The 24,055-nt window shown below is 44.5% G+C and overlaps 1 protein-coding gene across 1 annotated transcript; it reads left to right on the forward strand.

Annotated features, from left to right (window-relative positions):
• Positions 1-5,867: 5,867 nt before the first annotated feature.
• On the forward strand, positions 5,868-24,055 carry LOC136526599 (CASP-like protein 5A3). Its single transcript, XM_066519217.1, has 3 exons — positions 5,868-6,289; positions 23,019-23,151; positions 23,556-24,055. Exons 1-3 carry the CDS (start codon positions 6,045-6,047, stop codon positions 23,745-23,747), a joined length of 570 nt encoding a protein of 189 aa, XP_066375314.1. The 5' UTR covers positions 5,868-6,044; the 3' UTR covers positions 23,748-24,055.

A 24,055-nucleotide genomic window follows, 5' to 3' on the forward strand; every position in this document is an offset into this window, starting at 1 on the left:
TGATAACCAGAGAAGCGGTGGTGCTAAGATTGTAGGGTTTGATCTTTCGATCTGAAGCCGGATCGGTGTGTCATTCTCCACCACAACGATAGTTACCATCACCTAACAGAAGATCAGGATCCCCATCTACATTAGTTCATCTCCCACCATTGATAGAAAGCACAAGCTTCATCTAAGGGTGGAGATTAGCTTGAGCAAGCTTGGCATTGATTGTGGTGATGTGGAGTGGCTGGTTGGCCCATAGGTGGGGTCATTCGACCCCCCCTATGTGGGAACTTGTTATTTATTAAAATATGCTCATGATATGCTTATCTCCCTTTGATCCGAGGCTATTGACAGTGATTTTGAGTATATGAAAGTGTGACATTTTCACCGTCAATAGCTAGCCCACCTCCCTCTCACACGGCAAGTTCACTGAAGGAGCCAAGGGAGGGGCCAAAAACTAGGGGAAGAACCCTAGAGGCCTTGATAATAGACAGTGTTGAAAGGCCTCGCAACATTCCATGGAGGAGAAACTCTTTGTCCTTCATATATTCATATATGGATGCTTTAGCTCTAATAGCTTTACAACTTGGTCAACAGTGTATATGGACTGCTTCAACTAGCTTACAAACCGCTTATTCACAACATTGAGGATTATTAATGTATTACCATTATAAGGATTGGCACCTCCTCATATAGCATCTTAACAGTTGTCACTGCATTTTTGCCAGCAGTGAGAGAAGACAGATACAAATTTACCACATTTGCTCATGTGGCATGCCACACCTGCAAGCCACCATGATGCTGAGTCATCAGCCACATGCGAAAAGACCATCATGCCCCTCCCATCTTTCTTTCACCTAGGCCATAGATTAAAGGATGGACGACTTAGGATAGCTATAGGGAGATACGTATACTCATATTTTTAAGACATTTCTTCTTTATTTTCAAGGGTAAAAGAGCATATATGACGTTATGGATCATCGTGGCACTCTACTCTGCTCCTACTTCCTAGGGGCTAGGGATATGGCACAACAGCCATGGCATCATGGATAGCAAGTTCCTAGGGCCAAGCACTGGCACCATGTACTGTGGGGACGACGCTGATGACCGCTTGACTTCAAGGCACACCACACCACTGAGGGCATGGGGCTCTCCATGGCTATGATGCTAGTGGTGCCCCCATGCCATACGACGTTGGTGTGGTAGCAGGCTGCTACTGACCGACGCATGTAGGCTCGTAAGCTTTGGTTTGACAGCGCGGAGGACACCATGACCTCTACCATGAGCGCGCCCGCACCGCCCCTCCCCATGACAAAGAACAAGTGGCTGTGGTGGCGCTCATTGACGATGAGGCACGTAGTGAGGAGCAATATCAAAGCGCGTTGATGAGCATTGTGTTGGTAGGGCACCCCGCGAGGCGGAGCGCGTCATTGTCCCAGCATCGGTGGGGATGACACGGACGATGCGCAAGCAGGCCATAGGCATCATCGATGAGCGAGACGTCCTCCACCATGCCACCTCCACCATGTCCATCTCAACGAGCTAATCCCATCCTATGCGGGTAAGAGGATGAAGATGAGCACGACGGCCTCCGACATGCCCTTCTTAAAGAGCACGACGAGGCTATCCATGTGTGTCATGGCTAGGCCCTCCTCGATGTCAGCATTGCTCCGCTCACAGGGCGTGGTGCTGTACTAGCACAGACCAAGGCTGAGATAGGGTTTTGTGTTCATGGCCAACCTTAGCATCGTCCTCGTTGTGGGCCTCCCGTAGAGGCCTAGGTTCCTGGACGGGTGCTCGCACGTGGGGCTCCACTCCATGTTGGACTTGCCCATCGCACGAGGTGTGTTGTGTCAAGCAAGAGAGGCAAGTGTGGCCCACGCTGAGGAGTAGGAAGAGGAAAGGGGCATAAAGGACATTTCACACACCTCTGCTGCCTTGGATGCACGCTGGGGTGAGGGGATGGCATGCCACGTGAGCAAATGTGGTAAATGTGTATATGTTTTCTTTCACTTCTGGTGAAAATATAGTGACAATTGTTAAGATGCTATCTAAGGCCTTGTTTGGATGTAGTCGGATTTGCATCAATCCACATGTGTTGGAGTGGAATTTAAACTAAATTCTACCTCAATCCACCTCAACGCATATGGATTGAGGTGAATTTGATAACATTCAAACAAGGCCTAAGCCAGTGCCAATCCTTATAATAGTAAAATAAATGTTAATAATCCCGCATCATTGTGGTAAGCTTCTCTAGCACGATACCTAAACCCACTACCTATCCTGTATTTGGGTAGTGGAAGACAAAAAACACAAAACACACTTTAACAGGCAATCTATCAGACTACCTACTTTTGTTGGTCCAACAAATTTCCCCTCCCACTACTGAAAGGTCCTAATATGGCTAGAGGGGGGGGTGAATAGCCTATTTAAAAATCTACAAATCAACTAGAGCAATTTGATTAGTATGACAAATAGCATAATGCAAACTTGCTCTAGCTCTACAAGGGTTGCAAGCCACCTATCCAACAATTCTAGGTGCAATGATTACTTAGGCACACAAACTTGCTATGTAATTACTCACTAAGAGCTCTCAACCTTGCTACTCTAAAGAGCTCAACTAGATGGATATAAATAATAAAGCAAGCTCTCAATTCTAATTACACTAAAGAGCTTGTGTCAACTAGTTTGCAAGAATGTAAATAAGTGAGTAAGGTGATTATACCGACATGTAGGGGATGAACCAATCACAAGATGAATATATAGCCAATCACCAGGAGAATGCCAAAGACAAGAGATAATCGATTTTCTCCTGAGGTTCACGTGTTTGCCAACATGCTACGTCCCCATTGTGTCAACCAACACTTGGTGGTTCGGCGGCTAAGAGGTGTTTCACAAACCTCGTCCACACGATAGGACACCGCAAGAACCGACCCACAAGTGAGGTAACTCAATGACACGAGCAATTTACTAGAGTTACCTTTTGGCACTCCATCGGAGAAGGTACAACTCCCCTTACAATCACCGGAGATGGCCACGAACAATCACGAACTCGTGCCGATCCTCCACCGCTGCTCCAACCGTCTAGGTGGTGGCAACCACCAAGAGAAACAAGCGAAATCCGCAGCGCAACACGAATACCAAGTGCCACTAGATGCAATCACTCAAGCAATGCACTTGGATTCTCTCCCAATCTCACAATGATGATGGATCAATGATGGAGATGAGTGGGAGGACTTTGGCTAAGCTCACAAGGTTGCTATGTCAATGAAAATGTGCAAGAGTTCCCCCATGAGCTGGCCATGGGGCTATAAATACAGCCCCAATCAAATAGAGCCGTTATACCCCTTCACTGGGCAAAACACGCTCTGACCGGACGCTCCGGTCATACTGATCGGACGCTGGCCCTCAGCGTCCGATCGCCCGATGGACGCCACGCGTCACCAGCTTCAAATGTTGTTCGTCAGATTTTAACGGCTACGAAGCTGACCGGACGCTCCGGTCAAAACTGACCGGACACTGAAGCCCCAGTGTCCGGTCATTTCCAGTAAGCTCCCCGAGGCATATTTTTCGACCGGATGTGTCCGGTCCACCTTGACCGGACGCAGCCAGCGTCCGGTGCTCAACCCTAGCCACTGTGTTGTCTGACAGCTCGACCGGACGCAGCCTTTCAGCGTCCGGTCGCTGAGTGACCCAGTGTCCGGTCAGTAGACCGACGCCAACATCATTTCGACCAACTCCATTTCAACTCTAACTACTTCACCCTTGCTCAAATGTGCCAACCACCAAGAATTTTGCATCCGGCACAATAGAAAATAGACATTTCATTTTCCCGAAAGCGTTGAATCCCACCTCGCAAGCTTGGCAGGAGGGAGAGAGGGACCCAAACCCATCTCAACCCTACAAACACCTTGTGCACATGTGTTAGCATATTTTCACAAACATTTTTAAGGGTGTTAGCACTCCACTAGATCCTAAATGCATATGCAATGAGTTAGAGCATCTAGTGGCACTTTAATAACCGCATTCCGATACGAGTTTCACTCCTCTTAATAGTATGGCTATCTATCCTAAATGTGGTCACACTCACTAAGTGTCTTGATCACTAAAACAAAAATGCTCCTACATTTTATACCTTTGCCTTGAGCCTTTTGTTTTTCTCTTTCTTCTTTTCCAAGTTTAAGCATTTGACCATCACCATGCCATCACCATTGTCATGATCTTCGTCATTGCTTCATCACTTGGAGTAATGCTACCTATCTCATAATCATCTTGATCAACTAGGTTAGCACTTAGGGTTTTATCAATTAACCAAAACCAAACTAGAGCTTTCAACTACCTACATCTATTGGGCCAACAGACCTGGCTACCTATTTTTTTTGCTCAGTGGTTCCCCTGCCTACGCTCGTCTACCTTCCGATGCCAACCGTGCTCATCCTGATCCCGGCCGTCGCTGGCTCTCCTCCCCCCGCCCCTATCGGATCTGGAGGTCTCCCACCGCCACCGGCCCTCCTCCACCCTACCCTTGCCTTCCTTGCACCTAGCGATGACGCCTTCCCTAACTCCGGGATGCCTGCGGGTGGCCCTGTTCCACGGCACGGTTCCCCCGGCACATGGCCTACTCATCGATGCGGGGTGCAGTGGTCGTCCCTTGGCAAGGCCATGCCTCGCCGGTGCATCTCCTTGCCTCCCAACAGCGTGCCTCCCCTACCAGCCGTGCTCCTCCCGGTACTGAGCAACCCCTGCCCCACGGGTCTGTCCTAGTGGCGTGGAGGCCACCCCAAGGTCCGCCTTGGCCCCGCATGCCTCTCTAGCCAGCCAGTCGCCGCTGGCCACGCTCCTCGTCGGCGCTAAGCAACCAACATCGGTCAAGAGTACATGATAGATGATGACATATGGGATCCACATGTCATTCTCTACGAGGATTAATTTGGGTAGCCTATTTTAGGTAGTATTGCTGCAGTTGGAAGCGAAATATAGGTAATATAAAAACTAGAAGCATACCCCACGTGTTGCCACATGATTTTCTTAAAAATAAATCTATTTTTATATATAGCATTACCATATGGAATGTTGTATACCATGTGTATATATATGAATTTGACTTGTATCTTATTTTATTGTATCGGATCCGGTAAAAAATGATAAGCTAATCTATATACTCTTATAAAACTAAATCTCATTAGATGTTTTCTCTCTTCATGCAAGGTATCCACATCATTCCCCGCTAAGTGTTTCACTAACTTACAATCCTTTCATACAAACTATCCATGTCATCCCTTATTAATTACACAATATGTTCACATCATTTTTTATTATGTACAATACTTTGATCACATTATATAAAAATAGGTGATAGGTGATAAAGCAAATAGCATATGAAGATGACTTTACGTCAATAGATTAAAGATTAAAAGTATTGCGCATAATAGAAATGATGTTGATATTTTCTGTAATTAATAAGGGCTTGTTTGAATGCAGGAGTTTCATAGGAATTATGCAGGAATTTCACTGGAATCCATTCATTTTCACAAGAAAAACGTATGAACAAAGAAAAATTTCAGTATTTCAAACAGGGCCTAAGGGATGACATGGATAGCTTGCATGAAAGAATTGTAAGTTAGTGGAACATTTAGTGAAAAATAATATAGATACCTTGCATAAAGAGATAAAACATCTACTAAGATTTACCTTTATAAGCGTATATAGACAGAGAGATGGGTAGTACCGTAGAAGATCCTCTATGTATCGTACACTTCATATCTCACCGTTACTCTTTCTGATTTCAGCTCTGATGGGCTGTCATTATAAGGAAGCCGGCTTATCAATTACAGTATTTTTCTCTCCCACGTCAGCACACGCGACTTAGCCGAACTTAGCATTCTCTTCCTCGTTCCAACCCGCTCTCATCGCCCATCCACTTGTAAAAAAAAAACCCGTCCCCCATCCCACAGCGAATCTCCCAAAACCCGGCTCCCCGATTTCCAATCCCACCCGTCCCCCGAAGAGATCAGATGCCGGCGTGCTGCTGCTGATCGAGCGCAGCGGAAGCGGAGGCGATGTGGGCTAGCCGGCCGGCGGTGCACCCCGTGGAAGCGCCGCCGCCGGCGCCGGCCGCGGCGGCGCAGGCCCTGGGGGAGGGGGAGGGCGCCGCGCACCCGCGCGGGGTGCGGATGAAGGATCCACCTGGGGCGCCTGGGACACCTGCAGGGCTTGGTCTACGCCTTGCGCAGGCTTTCTTCGCAGCCGCCGCGCTCGCCGTCATGGCGTCCACCAACGACTTCCCGTCCGTCTCCGCCTTCAGGTCCAACAAATATCTTTTCATGTGGACCCCTCTCTTTTGAAATCTGAACCGACTTCTTTGGTTTCATTGTATGCCTGGATTAGAAATGGAAATATTCTCTGCATGCGAGCTTTCTTGAGTCTTGCGCTTTAACTTTGAGCATAGTAGTCGTATTTGTGGTATATTGAATCTATTTGTGTAAGGGGTTAGGCGATGGTGTGATGTGGTTGACTGAATTGTTTGCGGAGCTTGTGTGTGATGACCGGAGAATACATATTTACGTGTAGCAAAAAATAAGTATTCTACCAAAAATTTTTTGGAGGATAACTAAATCTCACTTCACCTCATATACTTACGATGTTATTAATTAGCTGGGTGCCAATGTGGCAGTTGTAATCCCCAATTGACTAATGGTGAATTAAATGGCCATTTAGCTCATTTTATCATGTTTAACTCTGATTCTGTTTATACTATTTAGATGGTTTTTAATAATCCAATCATTTAATTCGCTGTTTAGGGCCTAATCGACATGGGTGGCCTTTGTTTACCGTTTAAATGCTGTTTAAACAAACTAAAAGGCCATTTATTTGAACAGTGCCTCCACCTAACTACATGCAAATATGTAACCATGATGAATTTTCTCACTAAGTTCACATTTTAATCAGCCATGAAACTGATGGGATGCTTCTGTGATTTTTTTCCCCAAATATCCTGAGGAGCTGTGTATCATTATATTAAGAAGAAAATGGGGGTAATACAAAGCCACACACACCTACACCCACATTGACACCATCCAAGTCTTCAGGTGGACATTCGCGCCTATTACAACTGTCAGCTTAACCACGTATAATTTTATGGATAAGTCTGGCTGTTGTGGTCTTTGTGGGGCTGTTGTGGTCTTTGTGTTTTTAGGACAGCATATGACAGCATCTTAGACTAGAGGACAACATCTAGGATAGCATCTTAGACTAGCATCTAGAGAACAGCATCTTAGCATCTAGGACAGCATCTTAGACTAGCATCGTGGCATATGCTTGGCTGGCTAGCAGCCTATAAATATGTATTCCTAACCCCTTGGGTTGGCATGGCATTGAGAAATAAACTAGAAAATTGTATCCCCAACCCCTTGGGTTGGCATGACATTGAGAAATAAACCAGAAAATTGTCCCAACTCCTAGTGTCATCCTCTCTCGATGAGAGTAAGAATTCTGCTACTTCCAAGAGTGCAAATTCAGCGACTAACAACTGGTATCAAAGCCGTATTATCCTGTAGCCTGAGCATCTCCTGCTCATCTCCTCTCCCAGCCACACAACAGCCCCAGCTGCGAGCAGCAGCTCCGGCCGCTCCTGCTCACTCCTCCGCGCAGTCTGAAGCAACCCTCTCCCCACGCAGCATCCCCCCGGTAGCGCGTCATGTCCGTAGGGCAGTCTCAGCGCTCGGTCGCCTCGAGCACTCGGCGTCGGCAGGAGGCCGAACTTGCCGCGACAGAGGAACGCGAGCGAGCGGCGGCAGAGACCGCTGCGGCGGCGGCAAGGGCGTCAAGGCTGGCAGCAGCCAGAGCGGAGGCGGAGGCAGCGGAGGTGGCAGCGGAGGTCGAGGCTCTGCGTGGCAGCATCGGCAGCTCCATTTCCGCTGACGACACCGCCAACGCGGACCTCAAGCTGCTAGAGAGGGAGGCAGCGCGAGCGCGGGCGGCGCTGTGGGCAGCCGCGCACGCCCACGAGCGTGGCGGCAGCCCAGACAGGCGCGGACGCGCTGGCGGCGCTCCTGGAGGAGGCGCGCACGGCGGTGGCGCTCCTGGGGCAGCCGCGCACGCCCACGAGCGCGGCGGCAGCCCAGACAAGCGTGGACGCGGCGGCGGCGCTCCTGGAGGAGGCGCGCACGGCAACGGTGGCGGAAGGGTCGATGGAGAGCGCGACCTTCACAGGCAGCGTGGCTCTCTCTCCCCAGATCGGTACCGACGGGTCGATGGAGAGCGCAGCCTTCACAGGCAGCGTGGCTCTCTCTCCCCGGATCGGTACCGTGGTTACCACGGGCTCCAGGCTGTTGTTAGGGACGTCGGTGCCGGCGGTGGGTGGCCTACCCTCACCAAGACCAACTACGTCGAGTGGGCTGCGGTGATGAGGGTAAAGCTCCAGGTGCGGCACATGTGGGAGGCAGTCCGATACGGCGACGTCGACTACGACCTAGATCGACGGGCGCTGGATGCCATCATCGCTGCAGTCCCACCCGAGATGCAGTTCTCGCTTACTAACAAGCGGATTGCCAAGGAGGCTTGGGACGCCATCGCTGCGGCACGCATCGGCAGCGACCGCGCCCAGTCCACACTGCAGGCACTTCGCAAGGAATGGAGAACCTGGCCTTCAAGCCAGGTGAGGACGTTGATGACTTTGCTCTCCGTCTCAACACTCTATTGCAGAAGATGGTGCAGTTCGGCGATGACACCTACGGCAAGGAGAGAGCTGTCGAAAAGCTCTTTCGCTGCGTCCTCGAGAAGTACAAGCAGATGGCTCGCTCGATCGAGTCCCTGCTGGATCTCTCCACGATGTCGATCGAGGAGGCGATAGGTTGCCTCAAGGTCATCGACAGCGATGAGCCACAGTCTCTCTCGGGGCCCATCACCACTGGCGGGAAGCTCCTTCTCACTCGGGAGCAGTGGCTTGCCAGCCAAGGTGACCGGAAGAAGGGGGAGCCTTCTTCCGTGACAGGCGGCCGCAAGCGTGGCAAGCCACGTAAGGCGCACAGAGACGCCCAGGCCGGGGCGCGAGGACGTGCCGAGGGTGATGCCCACGGAGGCGCCCAGGGCGGCGCCGCCGGCAGGCACAAGCCAGCACGAGACGACGCCTGCCGCAACTGCGGCCAGCTCGGCCATTGGGCCAAGGACTTTGTGGTCTTTGTGGGGCTGTTGTGGTCTTTGTGAGGCTGTTGTGGTCTTTGTGTTTTTAGGACAGCATAGGACAACATCTTAGACTAGAGGACAGCATCTAGAACAACATCTTAGACTAGCATCTAGAGGACAACATCTTAACATCTAGGACATCATCTTAGACTAGCATCTTGGCATATGCTTGGCTGGCTAGCAGCCTATAAATATGTATCCTCAACCCCTTCGGTTGGCATGGCATTGAGAAATAAACCAGAAAATTGTATCCCCAACCCCTTGGGTTGGCATGGCATTGAGAAATAAACCAAAAAATTGTCCCAACTCCTAGTGTCATCCTGTCTCAATGAGAGTAAGAATTCTGCTACTTCCAAAAGTGTGAATTCAGCGACTAACATAATTAACTCACATTTGGCACAAGGGCAAGGAGGGTAAGCAATACCTCATGCCCTGGCCAGACTCCAAAGATGTAAATCCTTGCTAAGCAAGCAACAAGACTCCTAGCTACACTTGGATTGAGAACCTTCCTGACTTGAGCACCTATTCTGATGGATCCACAAGGTCCAACCACCTAGAATGATCAGAGAACTGAGGTCCTTCCTGAGTTGAGCACTACAACCGGCAATGATTCTTCCCACCAATCATCAAAATAATCCTCTGGTTGCAGACTGAGGTGCTGCAGACCTACTCCACGCAGGAGGTTGAACCAAAATTCGTGAGCAACGACAAGAAACCAGAAGGTGATCAGATCAATGCTCTCTTCAGCTTGGAAACAGTCAGGGTTTCTTTCTGAACGGGGCACCCCTCATCTTGCCAGTCGATTGGCCATCCAACACCTGTTTTGAGCGACTAACCACATGAAGGAACTACACTTGCCTGGTGCCCAAATCTTCTATATCCTCTCCCATGGTCTGAAACAAATAGTACCCTGGAAATAACCAGCATATGCAGATGTTGCCAAGTATGTCCCATCCCTAGAAAGCTGCCAAAAACAGGAGTCTGATACACCGGTTGCAAAATCAGCTCAGAAATAATGTCCGGAGGGCAAGGTATTCAGTGATATCACCTGCTGTCAAAGCACCTTGGATGTCGATGACCCAGGCATGATCAGTGAGGGATCAAGAACAGTTCTCTTGTTTGCTCTTCTCTCGTTACAAACAAAAAACTTGTGCAAGAACAGCTATCTGTTGGCCATGAATCCACTTGTCAAGCCAAAATAAGGTTCCAGCACCATTGCCCACTGGCCATGGAGAAGGAAGTGTGGACAGATTTGTGAACATGAATGGGGAACATAGACCAAGATTGGCTTGAATCAATTTCTTTTAGCCACAACCATCTCATCTTAAGAGACCAGCCAAGGGTTTGGAGCTTAGAAATCTCAAGAACCACGAGTTCTCTAGGGAGGCACACTTTAGTCCAGGTGACCAAATAGTGACCACCTTTTGCATTCTTCCTACCTCTCCACGAGAAACCATTCCCGATTTTATCAGTCACCTTAATGGCCCATGGAGGAAAATCAATGGCCATGGCAAGATACACCAACAAGGAGGTCAGTACAAACTGTACCAATATTCTGGAAACCAATCAGCAAGACATTAATAGTTGCTTCTGTGTTTACAACCGAAATCTATGGATTGTGAGTGTTCACAAATGTGTTCCTCATTGCAATAAATCGGTCAGCATGTTTTCTTCAGTTTGAACAGACTGAGTAGCGCATCACCATCTTTTTTATATTATATATTATATATTATATATTATATATATATTATATATTATATATTATATTATATATTATATATTATATATTATATATTATATATATACAAGATTTGAAGACTAATAAAAACAATGATGAATCACAGTAATCTATCATGTTTTTTCAATTGGAACAGTTCTCGATCCTTGGGTTTCAATTCTGAGTAGATTACTCATTATTTACATTGTATTAATGCTATCTTGTCTAACTGTTTAGGTGATGGCATGCTGTTTTTTATTGAATTATATCCAGAGCTTACCCTTGTGATAGCTAGGGTAACACTTACAATTTCTGTTTCATCATGGAAAAGGAAATTATCTTTCTCAAATCTTGTACCATGGACTAGATTGCTTCCAACAAACTGCATTTGACCTTTAAAATGATAAGTTTGGTCAGTAAGCTAGTTTTCAACCGGTCCTTTAAACTTTGTGAACTACATTTTTATTTCTGATTATAACTGGAAGTGAAGATTGTGGTGTCTCTATGAATGTGTTGCTCCTTATGCTTATTCATTATAATAGCTTTTTTTGCTTCAAAAAACAGAATGAGTTTGGCAACATCTTCTAAACACAAGATGTCAAGGGCGTCGAAGTCTAGGGTAGCTGGACCTCGGCTATGTAGTTTGTAGCTTCGATCCGTGGTGTTGGGCGAGGTTTTACCCCTCGGCGCCCTATTGTTGAAGAAGGGAATTAGGAGGTAGGAATATTGTTATTGCTTGATTATCCCTGTCCAGAGTACAAGACTAAATAGGCTCATAGCCTTAACTGCCCGGATGTAATTTCTCCTACATCTAAGGCCTCGATTGGCCTTGCCTTCTTCCAGCGCTACATCTAAGGCCGTGATTGGCCTTGCCTTCTTCCAGCTCGTGCTTCCAGCGCGTGCTTCCTGCGCGGTGACTGTGCCTACGGCGCGCCTTCAGCGCTCCTGCGCGTGACACAAGACTAATAGAGCAATGAGGAATTCTTGTATCCCACAAAAACCTTGTCCTGGAACCAAGGACAGGGTCATGTTTCTGCAGGGACGAAACCATGCTTTGTTAGACTGTTGCTTTGACAGCTTCAATTTTGATAGATCTGGTGTTAGATAAAATCTGGTATTGCTGTTGACCATATTCCTGTCTTGGGCATCCCTTGGAATTCTCACTGTATGAAAACAGGTCACAGAGATGTGAAGAGCCTGAAGCCTCAGCAAGAGGCCTTTTTTATGCCTTTGTTAGTGGATTAGTGTTATTAAAATAGGAACGTACTCCCTCCGTCCCAAAAAGAATGACATTATGGGATGCATAATCAGCTTTATAAAAACTTAGCAACATTTGTATCACTAAATGATTTTATTATGAAAATATATTCAACAATTCATCTAATGGTACTAGTTATGCATTATAAACATTAATATTCTTTTATATATAATATAGTTGGTCAAAGTTAAAAAATGTTTGACTCCTCGGGAAGTGAGAATGGCATTCTTTGTGGGACAGAGGGAGTAGATGATAGATGTAGTGGAATGTTTTCTACAATACAATGATAATCGCACTAGCCTAATCATCTGAAGAGAAAAATTGATAGTTCAGTGCAAGCGAAAGGGCTTCTAGGTGAGAAGGTCTTCTTAAGCATAATATCCTGGGGCTGCCTACCCCTTGTAGGTCGAGTTTTTTTTTTGATAGTTCAATTCAATTACTCCCTCTGTCCCGGAATAAGTTAATTCCTTGAGTTGACCTAAGTCAAACTTTTTTAAATTTGACCAAATTTACAGGGAAGTGTACCAGGACTTATGAGACCAAATTAATATCATTAGATACACTATGAAATATATTTTCATATTTTGTTCATTTGGTGTTGTAGGATCTCTGGAACTGCAGCACTGTCGCACCAAACAGCGGCATTGCCGCACCTGCAGGAGATATTAGTTCACAGTTCAAAATCTACCCAACGAAATTGAGATAGGGTAAATTTCTTAGCATCCTGCTGGGTAGTGGATCACAGATCGATAGCTGAAAGTGGTGGGAACACCACACACAAGTAGATCAGCCTCAAACTCTAGAAATCACCTCAACAATAATATGTCATGCAAGTAATGTAAATCAAGCACAAGTGACAATGATTTATCTCATGGTTCGGCTCGCCACCGAGGCTTGCCTGCCTCCACATGGTTGAGGTTAGCCACTAAGGCTTAGAGCTTTCCAGCCCTTCCTCGTTCTCAAGTCGAGGGACTTAATTCTTGAGATGAGGGGTGAGTTTAATAGCTTCAAGAGATGGTTACAAACTTCTCGGGGTTGCCACACAAGTAGGCAAGCTCCATGGGCGATGCTCTAGCCGGCTAGGAGCCAAGCTCCAAGAGTAACAAACACAACCGCTGGCCAAAACGTGAACCAAGTGCTCTTTAGAGTTTGGCAATCAATGGAGCTGCTCTCTAATCGAGTTAGGACACTTTTTTTCTCAAGGATTGATGGGAAAATTAATGGATTTTCTTGAGGGCTTGATGTCAACAATGGAGTGAGAGAGAGAGAGCTCTTGCTCTATTTTGGGCATGCTGAAGTGAGGAAGGAGAGAGCTTGTTGTCATTTTTCATTTTCTTTATTACCGTTGGGGAGGAAGGGGAAGGTATATATACCCCCCACCCCCCAACGGTCACTTGAATCGTAGATAGCCGTTGTGGAGGAAAGAGAAAGGTATATATATCCCCAGCCCTCAACGCACACCGCACCCACGGTGTCAGGCAAGACGAAGCCCGCGGCCTTGAGGTCGGGCGAGACGGGGCCCACGGCCTCGGGGACAGGCGAGACGAAGCCCGCGACCAAGGGGTCGGGCGAGCCTCTCTTCAAGTGCGGCAGTGCCGCACCTCGCAAGACAGCAAGGGTAATAGTGAAGTGTAGACTGTCTTGACTGTGAATCTGAGATGCACGTTGTTGTTTGAGCACTTGGTAGCACATATTAGCTTAAACATTGTGCTCTCCTCTATATTACGCCTTTTTCTATACTCAACTTTAATATATAAAAGAATTTAAACCTTCTTTGAGTTTGAAGACATCTACATTTATAATTGGGGGCTCCTCCGTTTTGTGTAGCATCCTCGAATATAAATTTCCTGCTTGTCATCTCGATAAATCTAATTAGTTCTCTAATTGTATGGTTATTATCACCAAAACCTACAATTAAGGTTGATTGCACTTTAAATCTTCCTCTTTTTCATGATTAATGACAACACAACCTTCCCCTAATTATATAAATAGAGAATTGAATTCTCAAATTGGCATAAGAAGCCAAGATTCACATTTTAGTGAAAGTGATGGGGCTCTCCCTACATCCTTGCTCCTGTGGGGTGCTGCATACTGTCAGGTATGTAAAACGTGATGTAAATGACAGTTTATGCAAAACATGGTTTGCTGTTGCAGTTGGGTGCGGCACTACCGCAGTTGCTGTAACAGTACAGATCAGAACAGATACCACACAACATGTGATACATATAAAGATATACATTCTAGCACAATTGTATCACAAGTGACAACATAGATTAATATATGTCCATATCACACACAAAGAGTCAAATAGTAGCATTATTTTACAATTTAGAGTTTTTAATGGACTCTCAAACTCTCACCTAACGAAGACTATTCTAAATGGATACGAACATGACTCCATGTTCTTAAGGCATTCATAACATGCTCTTGGTACTTGCTTAAGCTCATACAGCGTCTTTTGGAGTTTGTAAATGTGGTTGGGGAACTTGGGATCTTCAAAACCCGGTGTCTTGCTCAACATAGACAAGGTCTTGAATGCGACCGTTGAGGAATGCACTCTTCACGTCCATTTGATGTAGCTTGAAATTGTGATGAGCGGCATAGGCTAGAAGCATTCGGATTGTTTCAAGTCTTACCACTGGTGTATATGTTTCCTCAAAGTTCAAGCCCTCTACTTGAGTGAAACCTTGATCAACCAATCTTGACTTGTTTCTTGTCATCACGTCATTTTCATCTTGCTTGTTGCGGAAGACCCACTTGGTGCTAATGATATTGATGTTGGGTCTCTCCACCAAGGTCCACACTTTATTTCTTTTGAAATTGTTGAGCTCATCTTGTATGGCCATCTTTCGAAATCCAGGGTCTCCAAGTGCTTGTTCTACCTTAAGAGGCTCCAAAGAGGAAATAAATGAGTAATATTGATAAAAGTTTGCTAAATGTAATGAGTTGTTACCCTTTTTCGAAGACTCCCAAGGATGTTATCAATGGGATGATCCCGTTGTATTGTTTATCTTAGCCTTGGATGCTCAATGACCTCTTGTTCATCTTTTGGATCTTCATCATTATCTTGCTCAAATATGGGTTGTAGGTTTTGTCCACGAGCTGGAGTCGAATCAGCTGCTGCTGACTGTGTAGGTGCGGCTCTGCCGCCCTCAAGTGCGGCACTGCCGTGCTCTAGAGTTGCAAGCAGATGTTTGCTGTAGTGTAGCGTCAGGTACGTCAACGGAAATTGGTGCAACAGCAACTTGAGGAACCACCACTTCAGTGAATTCATCTTCTTGTGGTCTAATATCACCAATAGCCAATTACTTGATTGCTTCACATGGTGGATCCTCCTTTCCTACGACACTTGAATCAACTTGCTTCACCTGAGAGCTATTAGATTCATCAAATGTCACATCTATCGCAACCTCAACTCTCCCGGAGGTTTTATTGAAGACACAGAAGGCATACTCATTTGATCTATAACCAAGAAGAAAACCTTTATCAACTTTTTGTGCAAACTTAGAGATTTTGGGTTTCTTTTGAAGTATGAAACACTTGCACCCAAACACTCTAAAGTAAGACACCTTAGGTTTGTTACCGGTTAGAAGCTCATATGAAGTTTTCTTCAACTTCTTGTGTAGGTAGAGGCGGTTGATGGCATGGCAAGCGGTATTGACGGCGTCACACCATTCTTCTAGGATTGTCCTTGCCATGTCAATGAGTGTCCGATTCTTTCTCTCTACTACACCATTTTGTTGAGGGGTGTATGGAGCTGAGAACTCATACTTGATGCTCTCTTCATCAAGAAACTCCTCAACTTCGGTGTTCTTGAATTCGGTCCCATTATCGCTTCTCATTTTCTTGATGGGGAGACCGAACTCCTTTTGAGCTCTTGTAACAAAAGTCTTCACTTTGTCTCCTAACTTGATACTTAGCAAACAAGAAAAATACCCAAGTGAAACGGGAACAATCATCAACAATAACAAGACCATATTTGTTACCTCCGATACTTAGATAGGCGACCGGTCCAAAGAGATCCATGTGTATGAGCTCCAATGGTTGCGTCGTGGTCATGATACTCTTTGGTGGGTGAGGTACGCCTATTTGCTTTCTGGCTTGACAAGCAGTTACATATCCTTATCTTTCTCAAAGTGAATATTTATTAGCCCAAAGATGTGTTCGTCCTTTTGAAGTTTGGCCAAGTTCCTCATCCCAACATGGGCTAGTCGGCGATGCCAAAGCCACCCCATGTTAGATTTTGCCACTAAACAAGTCTCAAGATTAACTTTATTTTTGTTGAAATCAACTAGGTAAAGCTTGTTCTTTAAATGACCCGTAGAGATAATAGAGGAATCTTCATTTCTAAAGACTTCCACACCCTTATCCGTAAAAAGACAATTGAAGTCCATCTCGCATAATTGAGAGACGCACAATAAATTGTAACCTAACGAATCAATATGTAAAACATTTGTAATTGAATGCTCAAGGGTTATAGCAACTTTACCGAGACCAATCGCATTCCCCTTAGAGTTTCTCTAAAGAGAATATTTTCATTTGCGTCCATCTTCAGGGGTATATGATGAGAACATTCTCCTTTCTCCTGGTCATATGATTTGTACATCCACTATCAAGCACCCAACTTGACCCACCGGAGGAGTATGTCTGTAAAATAGATTTAGTTGCTTGATTTATGTCCCCAATTAGACCTGGGACCTTGCATGTTAGTCCCAAGAAATTTAGAAACCCAAATAGAAGTATTCCTATATGTGTTGGCTTCCTTTCCAACATATTTGGCAACCACTTTTCCACTGCTGTTGTTCCTTAAAATAAAACACGAAGTCAAGCTTTGTAGAGGTGGTTGAAACTTTGGTTGATAGGCATACTTGTTCATAGTGTCCCACACTGATTTCTTTGGCTTTTGCTGAATCTGTTTCTGCTGGGACACCTTTTTTTGGGCTTAGTTTGATCAGGAGCAGAATTGGTAGCATTCCCATTTTTGCGGGGAGCGGCACAGCCGACCTTCACTGCAGCACTGCCGCTCTGGACTATGGCACTGCCGCTGTCTGTGCAGGCTGATCTGTACCAACTCTTTCCTTCCTCTCAAACTTGACACACTCATAGTCATTTATGATCTTTTTTCTATTTGTCTTGGCTCCTACAGTGTGCCCTAAGCCCATGCTTGATTGAGGGGTGTCTCCCTTGCTTGAATTGAGGCAGTTTTGAATCATTTGCCTTCTTGTCACTTACTTGAGCCTTACCACTCAAGCAGCTCTTGCCAACGATCATAGCCATTTCTTTTCTCGTTGTCTTCATTGTTTGGAATGTTAGTGGAATAAGCATTCAAATCAATATTATAACATTTTTCCACAACCTTGACTATTGGAAGTAGTACAAGCATCCTTTACCTTAGAGGAATGTGAGTTGCTATCCCAAAGAGTGTTATATTGCAGCTCAAGTTTTGTGCTTTTCATTTAAGTCGCAATACTTTTTCTTAAGAGTAATATTTTCTTTCTTTAGTGACAGCATGGTCCTCTTGTTCTTTGGCCAAGGCCTTATGCAAGGATTCCCCTTCACTTCTCTCTAATGCAAGAGTTTCCTTGCTAGCAATGTAGAGATCCTCTTGTTGGATAAGAGTTTCCTCTCTAGATTCTAGCTCGGCTTGGACACTCTCTAAGTCCTCCATTAGTTTAGTGATGAATAATTTGGTCTTTCCATCTAAGTTATTAGTTAATTTATCAATTTCTTCATCACTAGATTCATTCATCACTAGAGGTATCACTAATATCACTACTAGAGATATAACTAGGAGATGAAGGTGGAGGAGCTTTAGGTCTTGGATTTAGATTTTACCTTCTCACCTTTTGCCATAAGACAAATGTGAGGGGAGTAGTAGTCATCATCGAACATGTTGGTGAAGAGTCTTGGTGAAGAAGATGGCTCATGGATAGCAATGGTTGTAACTTTCTCATCTTCTTCAGTTGAGCTTTTAATAGATGAATCCCTATTCATGCCCAATGCGAGCTTCTATGTTTTTCTTGCTCTTTCTCTGGTCGGCCTTTTCCTCCTTCTCTTTCTTATACTAGTTCTCCTTGATCTCATATGAGCACTTAGCAATGAAGTGATCGGTGCTTCAACAATTGTCTCATTTCCTCTTTTTCTTGTTTGAAAACTTTCTCTTTACTACCTTGTACCCTTGCTTCTTCAACCCTTTGTGAAACCTCTTCATAAAGAAAGTAACATCATCCACTTTTTCATATTGGTCATCATCACGTTCACTCTCATTAGAGGATGAGGTGGTCTCTACTCTTTCTTGAACTTGTTTGATTGCTCTGGGCTTGCTAATTGAAGCTTGCTTGTTGGTCTTGGATTTGCTAGTAGAGCCTTGTTTGCATTGATTTGTTGGCCTTGAGAGCTACATTCTTATTGATCTTGATGCCTTCTAGCTTTGCTTGCAATTCTCCAAGCTTCTTTCTCTTAATTTGTTTCTTCTCTTTGCATGTCAAAGGTTAAGATCCTCCTAAGTACATCATTTGTTGTGAAGTACTCAAACTTCTTGTCTCTAATTAGAGTTACTACGGTCTTATTTCTTGGTGAATAAGCTTCCAACATAATCTTTACAACTTTGTGATCATCTAGCTTATCACAACCATAGCCTCTAATCTTGTCCACCATGGTCATCAACATATCAAATATCTCTTGTGGCCCTTCTCCATCTAAGATAACAAATCGGTTGAGCTTGGACATCAACAAATCAATTCTTGCCTTTTTCACTTTGTCAACCCCTTCATGTGCAAGATGTAAAGTATCCCAAATTTGTTTGGCAACATCCACACCAGTCACTCTGTTGTACTCATCACCATTCAAGGCACTAAGTAGTACACTAATAGCTTGATCGTTGAGGTGGATGATTCTCATTTCTTTCATGGTTAGATTCTTGGGATCATCCGGTGCCTTAAATCCATTACAAACAACCTCTCAAATATCGGGATAAAGACCTATAAGATAGGCTCTCATCAAGTGTTTTCATTTGGCAAAGTTAGTCCCATCAAAATAAGGTAACTTGTCCGCGGGCACATTGATGAAAGACTTACGATCATGGTTAGTCATAGACAGAAGAATAGCTAAAGGATACGGCGGCATATTTTTTGTCGTCATTCTTCTTGTCCCTTTCTTTTCTTGTCCTTCTTGCTATGCACTTGGTAGGACTCATCATCATCATCCATCTTCGAAGCTGCTAGATAGCTCACTTGAAGATGCATTATAGGCTTTTGCTTCTTGTTCCTTCTTCTTTCTTGCTTCTTTTTTTCTTCTAGCTTCTCTCTTGAGTCTTCTTTCTTTTTTTCTTGCTTTCTTCTCTTCTAACCGCTCCTGCTCCTTCTTCTCTCTTTCTTCTCTTTTCTCTTTTCTAGCTTCCCTTCTTTCTTCTTCATTTTGAGCTTTTTTGGCATCGGTTGCCTCTAGCTGCGGGAGCGTGGAGTTGATGGCTGTAGAGGCACTAAGCTCACTGCTGTTGGTGTCATGCAAGCCCAACGTCCTCCAGATCGACGTTGATGGGCTTCACAACACACCCTCATGCGGTGAAGCGCACACGAGGTAACCTTGTGCTTCGATACCACTTGTAGGATCTTTGGAACGCCTAGAGGGGGATGAATAGGCCTGTAAAAAATCAACTCAAACGGAAGTCAAATTCATCCGCGGCACTGCCGTTCTGTGAGCGCAGCACTGTCGCACCAAACAGCGGCACTGCTGCACCTGCATGAGAAATTAGTTCACAGTTCAAAATCTACCCAACGAAATTTAGATAGGGTAAATTTCTTAGCTTCCTGCAGGGTAGTGGATCACAGATCGATAGCTGAAAGTGGTGGGAATACCACACACAATTAGATTAGTCTTAAACTCTAGAAATCATCTCAACAACAATATGTCATGCAAGTAATGTAAATCAAACACAGGTGACACCATGATTTATCCCGTAGTTCGGCTCGCCATCAAGGCTTGCCTACCTTCACGTTGTTGATGTTGAGATTAGCCACTAAGGCTTAGAGCTTTCTAGCTCTTCCTCGTTCTCAAGTTAAGAGACTTAACTCTTGAGATGAGGGGTGGGTTTACTAGCTTCAAGACATGGTTACAAACCTCCCGATGCTGCCACACAAGTTGGCAAGCTCTACGGGCGACGCTCTAGCCGGCTAGGAGTCAAGCTCCAAGAGTAACAAACACAACCGCTGGCCAAAACGTGAACTAAGTGCTCTTTAGAGTTTGGGAATCAATGGAACTGCTCTCTAATCGAATTGGGACCCTTTTTCCTCAAGGATTGAAGGGGAAATCAATGGATTTGCTTGAGAGCTTGAGGCCAACAATGGAGTGAGAGATAGAGCTCCTGCTCTGTTTTGGACATGCTGAAGAGAGGAAGAAGAGAGCTGGTTGCCGTTTTTCATTTTCTTTATTATCGTTGGCAAGGGGAAGGTATATATACCCCCCCACCCCCCAACGGTCACTTGAATCGCAGATAGCCGTTGGAGAGAAAAGGGAAAGGTATATATACCCGCAGCCCTCAACGGACACCGCACCCAAGGGGTCGGGCGAGACAGAGTCCTGTGGCCTCAAGGTCAGGCGAGCCGGAGCGACCAAGGGGTCGGGTGAACCAGAGCCCGCGACCAAGGGGTCGGGTGAGCCTCTCTTCAAATGCGGCAGTGCCGCACCACGCAAGACAACAAGGCTAATAGTGAAGTGAGCACTTGGTAGCATATATTAGCTTAAACATTGTGCCCCCCTTTATAGTACGGCTTTTCCTATACTCAAATTCAATATATAAAAGAATTTAAACCTCCTTTGAGTTTGAAGCCATCTACATTTATAATTGGGGGCTCCTCCGTTTCGCGTAGCATCCTCGAATATAATTCCCTGCTTGTCATCTCAATAAATCTCATTAGTTCTTTAATTGCGTGGTCATTATCACCAAAACCCATAATTAAGGCTTGATTGCACTTTCAGGTGTCATAAATATTATTATATTTTTCTATAAATTTGTTCAAACCTGAAAATATTTGACTTATGACTCTAGGAATTAATTTATTCACAGATGGAAGGAGTAGTAGCGTACATGTAATCATGTGTTATATTTGTTTTCATTTTGAAAGGGAACATGCATTTTGAATGTAACATGACCACTTCATATTTAGATGATAGCTTTAATCTAGTTTGATATTAACATGTAAATGAAAATAGAAAATAATTTGTGCATCCTTCTTTTTCAAGGCATTCAGTGAACTTCTTTGCTCTTGTTTGATATTATGGACTCCTTTGGTTATACCATTACAGAATTCAAACACTGACGGTAAAGTAACAATTATATTTATGCTTGATGTTTGAGGTCTATAATATGCATTTTAACATACAATCAGACACTTCATTTCCTTTTATTATTTCTTTTGTTTTCATAACTAGCATAACAATTTGGAATATTACTGTTAGAAAACTGGCCTTTTTCTAATGAATTGTTCAATTTCGACTTTAATCACCAAAGTAAATTTTTCACCCTCTTATATAAATAGAACCATAAAGTAGATACCAATCCAGATTAATGTGCCATTAACAACATTTTTAGATTGGTGTGGGATCCCACTGTCCCAGGTAGCAGATTAGCTTATGAATTGGAGTGGCTTATGTTGTTTGAAGTTTGTGGGTTTGTAGAGAGATTTTGATTTTGTGAATGGTTAGTGGCTAACTATCTAAAATTTGAGTGATATCTGCTAGCATGGCAATAGCATCTTGAAATTATTTCCTTCAGTCACAAATATTGATGTTTTGGACACTGACGGTCTCTACCAAAATGCAACTTCTTCACAACTACTTGTTGTAATTTGTTCACAAAACATAACAAAATTATAGGTTTTTGATTTTATGAAATTACTCAAGAAAAACTTGCTCATAAATTTTCAAATATCAAAACTCTGCACAAATAGAATTTGTACTAGCAAAAACTGAATGCACAAACTGAAATGTTTGACTACATGCAACCAAAAAGTTACTTATTCCTGACTGAAGGGGTGTTAATGGCTTATTTGCTAATCATTTGATACTTAAGGGCTGAGTAATGGAAACTCTGCATGTTGGCTCTCGCTGTCCTATGTTTGTGTTTCTAAGCTTCTAGTTGATCTTCCATCATTTAAATATTCAATCTGCCATTTGGTTGAAAACTATTTCTGTGTTTGGTTTGAGGACGTGGTGGGATGGGATGTTATTTGTTTGGTTGAGGAGGATGGGATAGTACCTGTTTTCTGTTTGGTTTGTGGGATTTAGAAATATGGGATGAATGCCCTTTTCTCTTTGTTAGCAGCTGGAGTAAGTGGGCCCCACATGTCATATTGGGTCCACTTGTTTATCTCAGACTTATCTTCTTGCTCCGAGATCTCACGGATGAGGAACCCAGGGGGAGCTTGCCCACGCGTCCGCTGTTCCTCTGCCAGTGCCGCACGCCGCGCTGCTCGATTGATGCGCCAGACTCAGACCTGCACCGTCACTGCCCTTGCGTGGGCCGGCCTGCTGTAGCATCGCTCGCCACCGTGCCGTGCAAAGCTGCCGTGCCGCTGCTCTGCCAGGGATGGGCGTGACCCCAAATCTAGGGAATATTCCTCCTCGAGGACAGACCTAACCCAGCTCGCCTCACAACCAAACACCTCTCTAGGTCATGCCATCCCCGTTCATCCCCTCAACCAAACACATGCTAAGTGATCACACTGGGTTCTGCCCCCCTGATGCCATTGTTTGTGGTCAAAACAGATTCTTAGGAGTTGTGTGGTGATGCAGACTTTTTTTTTGTCAATGGATGATTTATATGTATTTGTCTACCTATTTGGCTACAGAATGGACTGATGGTTTTCTTTTGACCAGCTACCTTGTCGCAGCAGCCATTTTGCAGTGCTTGTGGAGCCTTTTGCTAGCTTTTGTTGACATTTATGCACTTCTTGTCAAGCGATCTTTGAGAAATGCCCGAGCTGTATGTATATTTACTATCGGAGATGGGGTGAGTAATTTCATTTGGTCATACTCTGTAAAATACCCCCTCTGTTTTCTAAAAATATAACACTGTTGTATTTTTCATTCATTATTCGTCTGTTCTATGAATATTTGTACAAATAACAGATATACAATCCACACTTACAGTACTTTTGATGACAGATCTAGTGGTACTCTTTTCACTTTACTAATGAGTAACTGAATAAATATTGTTGGTCAAGTTTGCGCAAAAAAATGTGCATATATTTGAAAACAGAGGGAATAATCATCTATAATTTGCTGTACATTGAAGAGTTGTAAAAATATCAATAGAAGATAAAAAGTTATGTTATGGTCGTGTATATTTGTTTCTTGGTAAAAGGAACAATCTTTCATGAACTACCTTTAATGACCTTTTATGTTTATTCGTAGATCACAGGTACACTAACCTTGGGTGCAGCATGTGCATCAGCAGGAATCACTGTTCTCATTGGTAATGATCTCAACATATGTGCAGAGAATCACTGTGCAAGTTTCGAGACAGCCACAGCAATGGCTTTCATAAGCTGGTTTGCGCTGGCGCCATCCTGTATCTTGAATTTCTGGTCGATGGCCTCCAGATGAGAAATATAGGATGTTGAAACATAGTTTTCAATGGTTTCGGCACAAGATCGCTGCTTGTGGTAGCAGAAATGCAGTGTCGTAAAGCTAATTGTAATACGCAGAAATTGGTGAATGGATGTGGAATGTAGTGCGTGGTCGAATTGTCTGTACAAAATACGGAGTGCCTTCGTTGGATCTGAAAAGGGTTCTGAATATTGTCAGGGTTTTCCCTTTTACGTTAACATGTTCCGCCTATGTGGTTTGTTGTATTGTACGATGGCATGCATGTATATGACTCGAGATGATGGTTTTCATGAGGCTTGTTGACA

The sequence above is a fragment of the Miscanthus floridulus genome, chromosome 2, assembly GCF_019320115.1.
Source record: "Miscanthus floridulus cultivar M001 chromosome 2, ASM1932011v1, whole genome shotgun sequence".
Taxonomy (NCBI): domain Eukaryota; kingdom Viridiplantae; phylum Streptophyta; class Magnoliopsida; order Poales; family Poaceae; genus Miscanthus; species Miscanthus floridulus.

What these genes read in the sequence shown, in the direction of transcription:
- LOC136526599 (XM_066519217.1), top strand. Translation starts at nt 6,045, where the DNA reads ATGTGGGCTAGCCGGCCGGCGGTGCACCCCGTGGAAGCGCCGCCGCCG. An exon ending in CCGTCCGTCTCCGCCTTCAG is followed by an intron (nt 6,290 to 23,018) that starts GTCCAACAAATA and finishes TCTTTTGACCAG; the next exon opens with CTACCTTGTCGCAGCAGCCA. An exon ending in TATTTACTATCGGAGATGGG is followed by an intron (nt 23,152 to 23,555) that starts GTGAGTAATTTC and finishes GTTTATTCGTAG; the next exon opens with ATCACAGGTACACTAACCTT.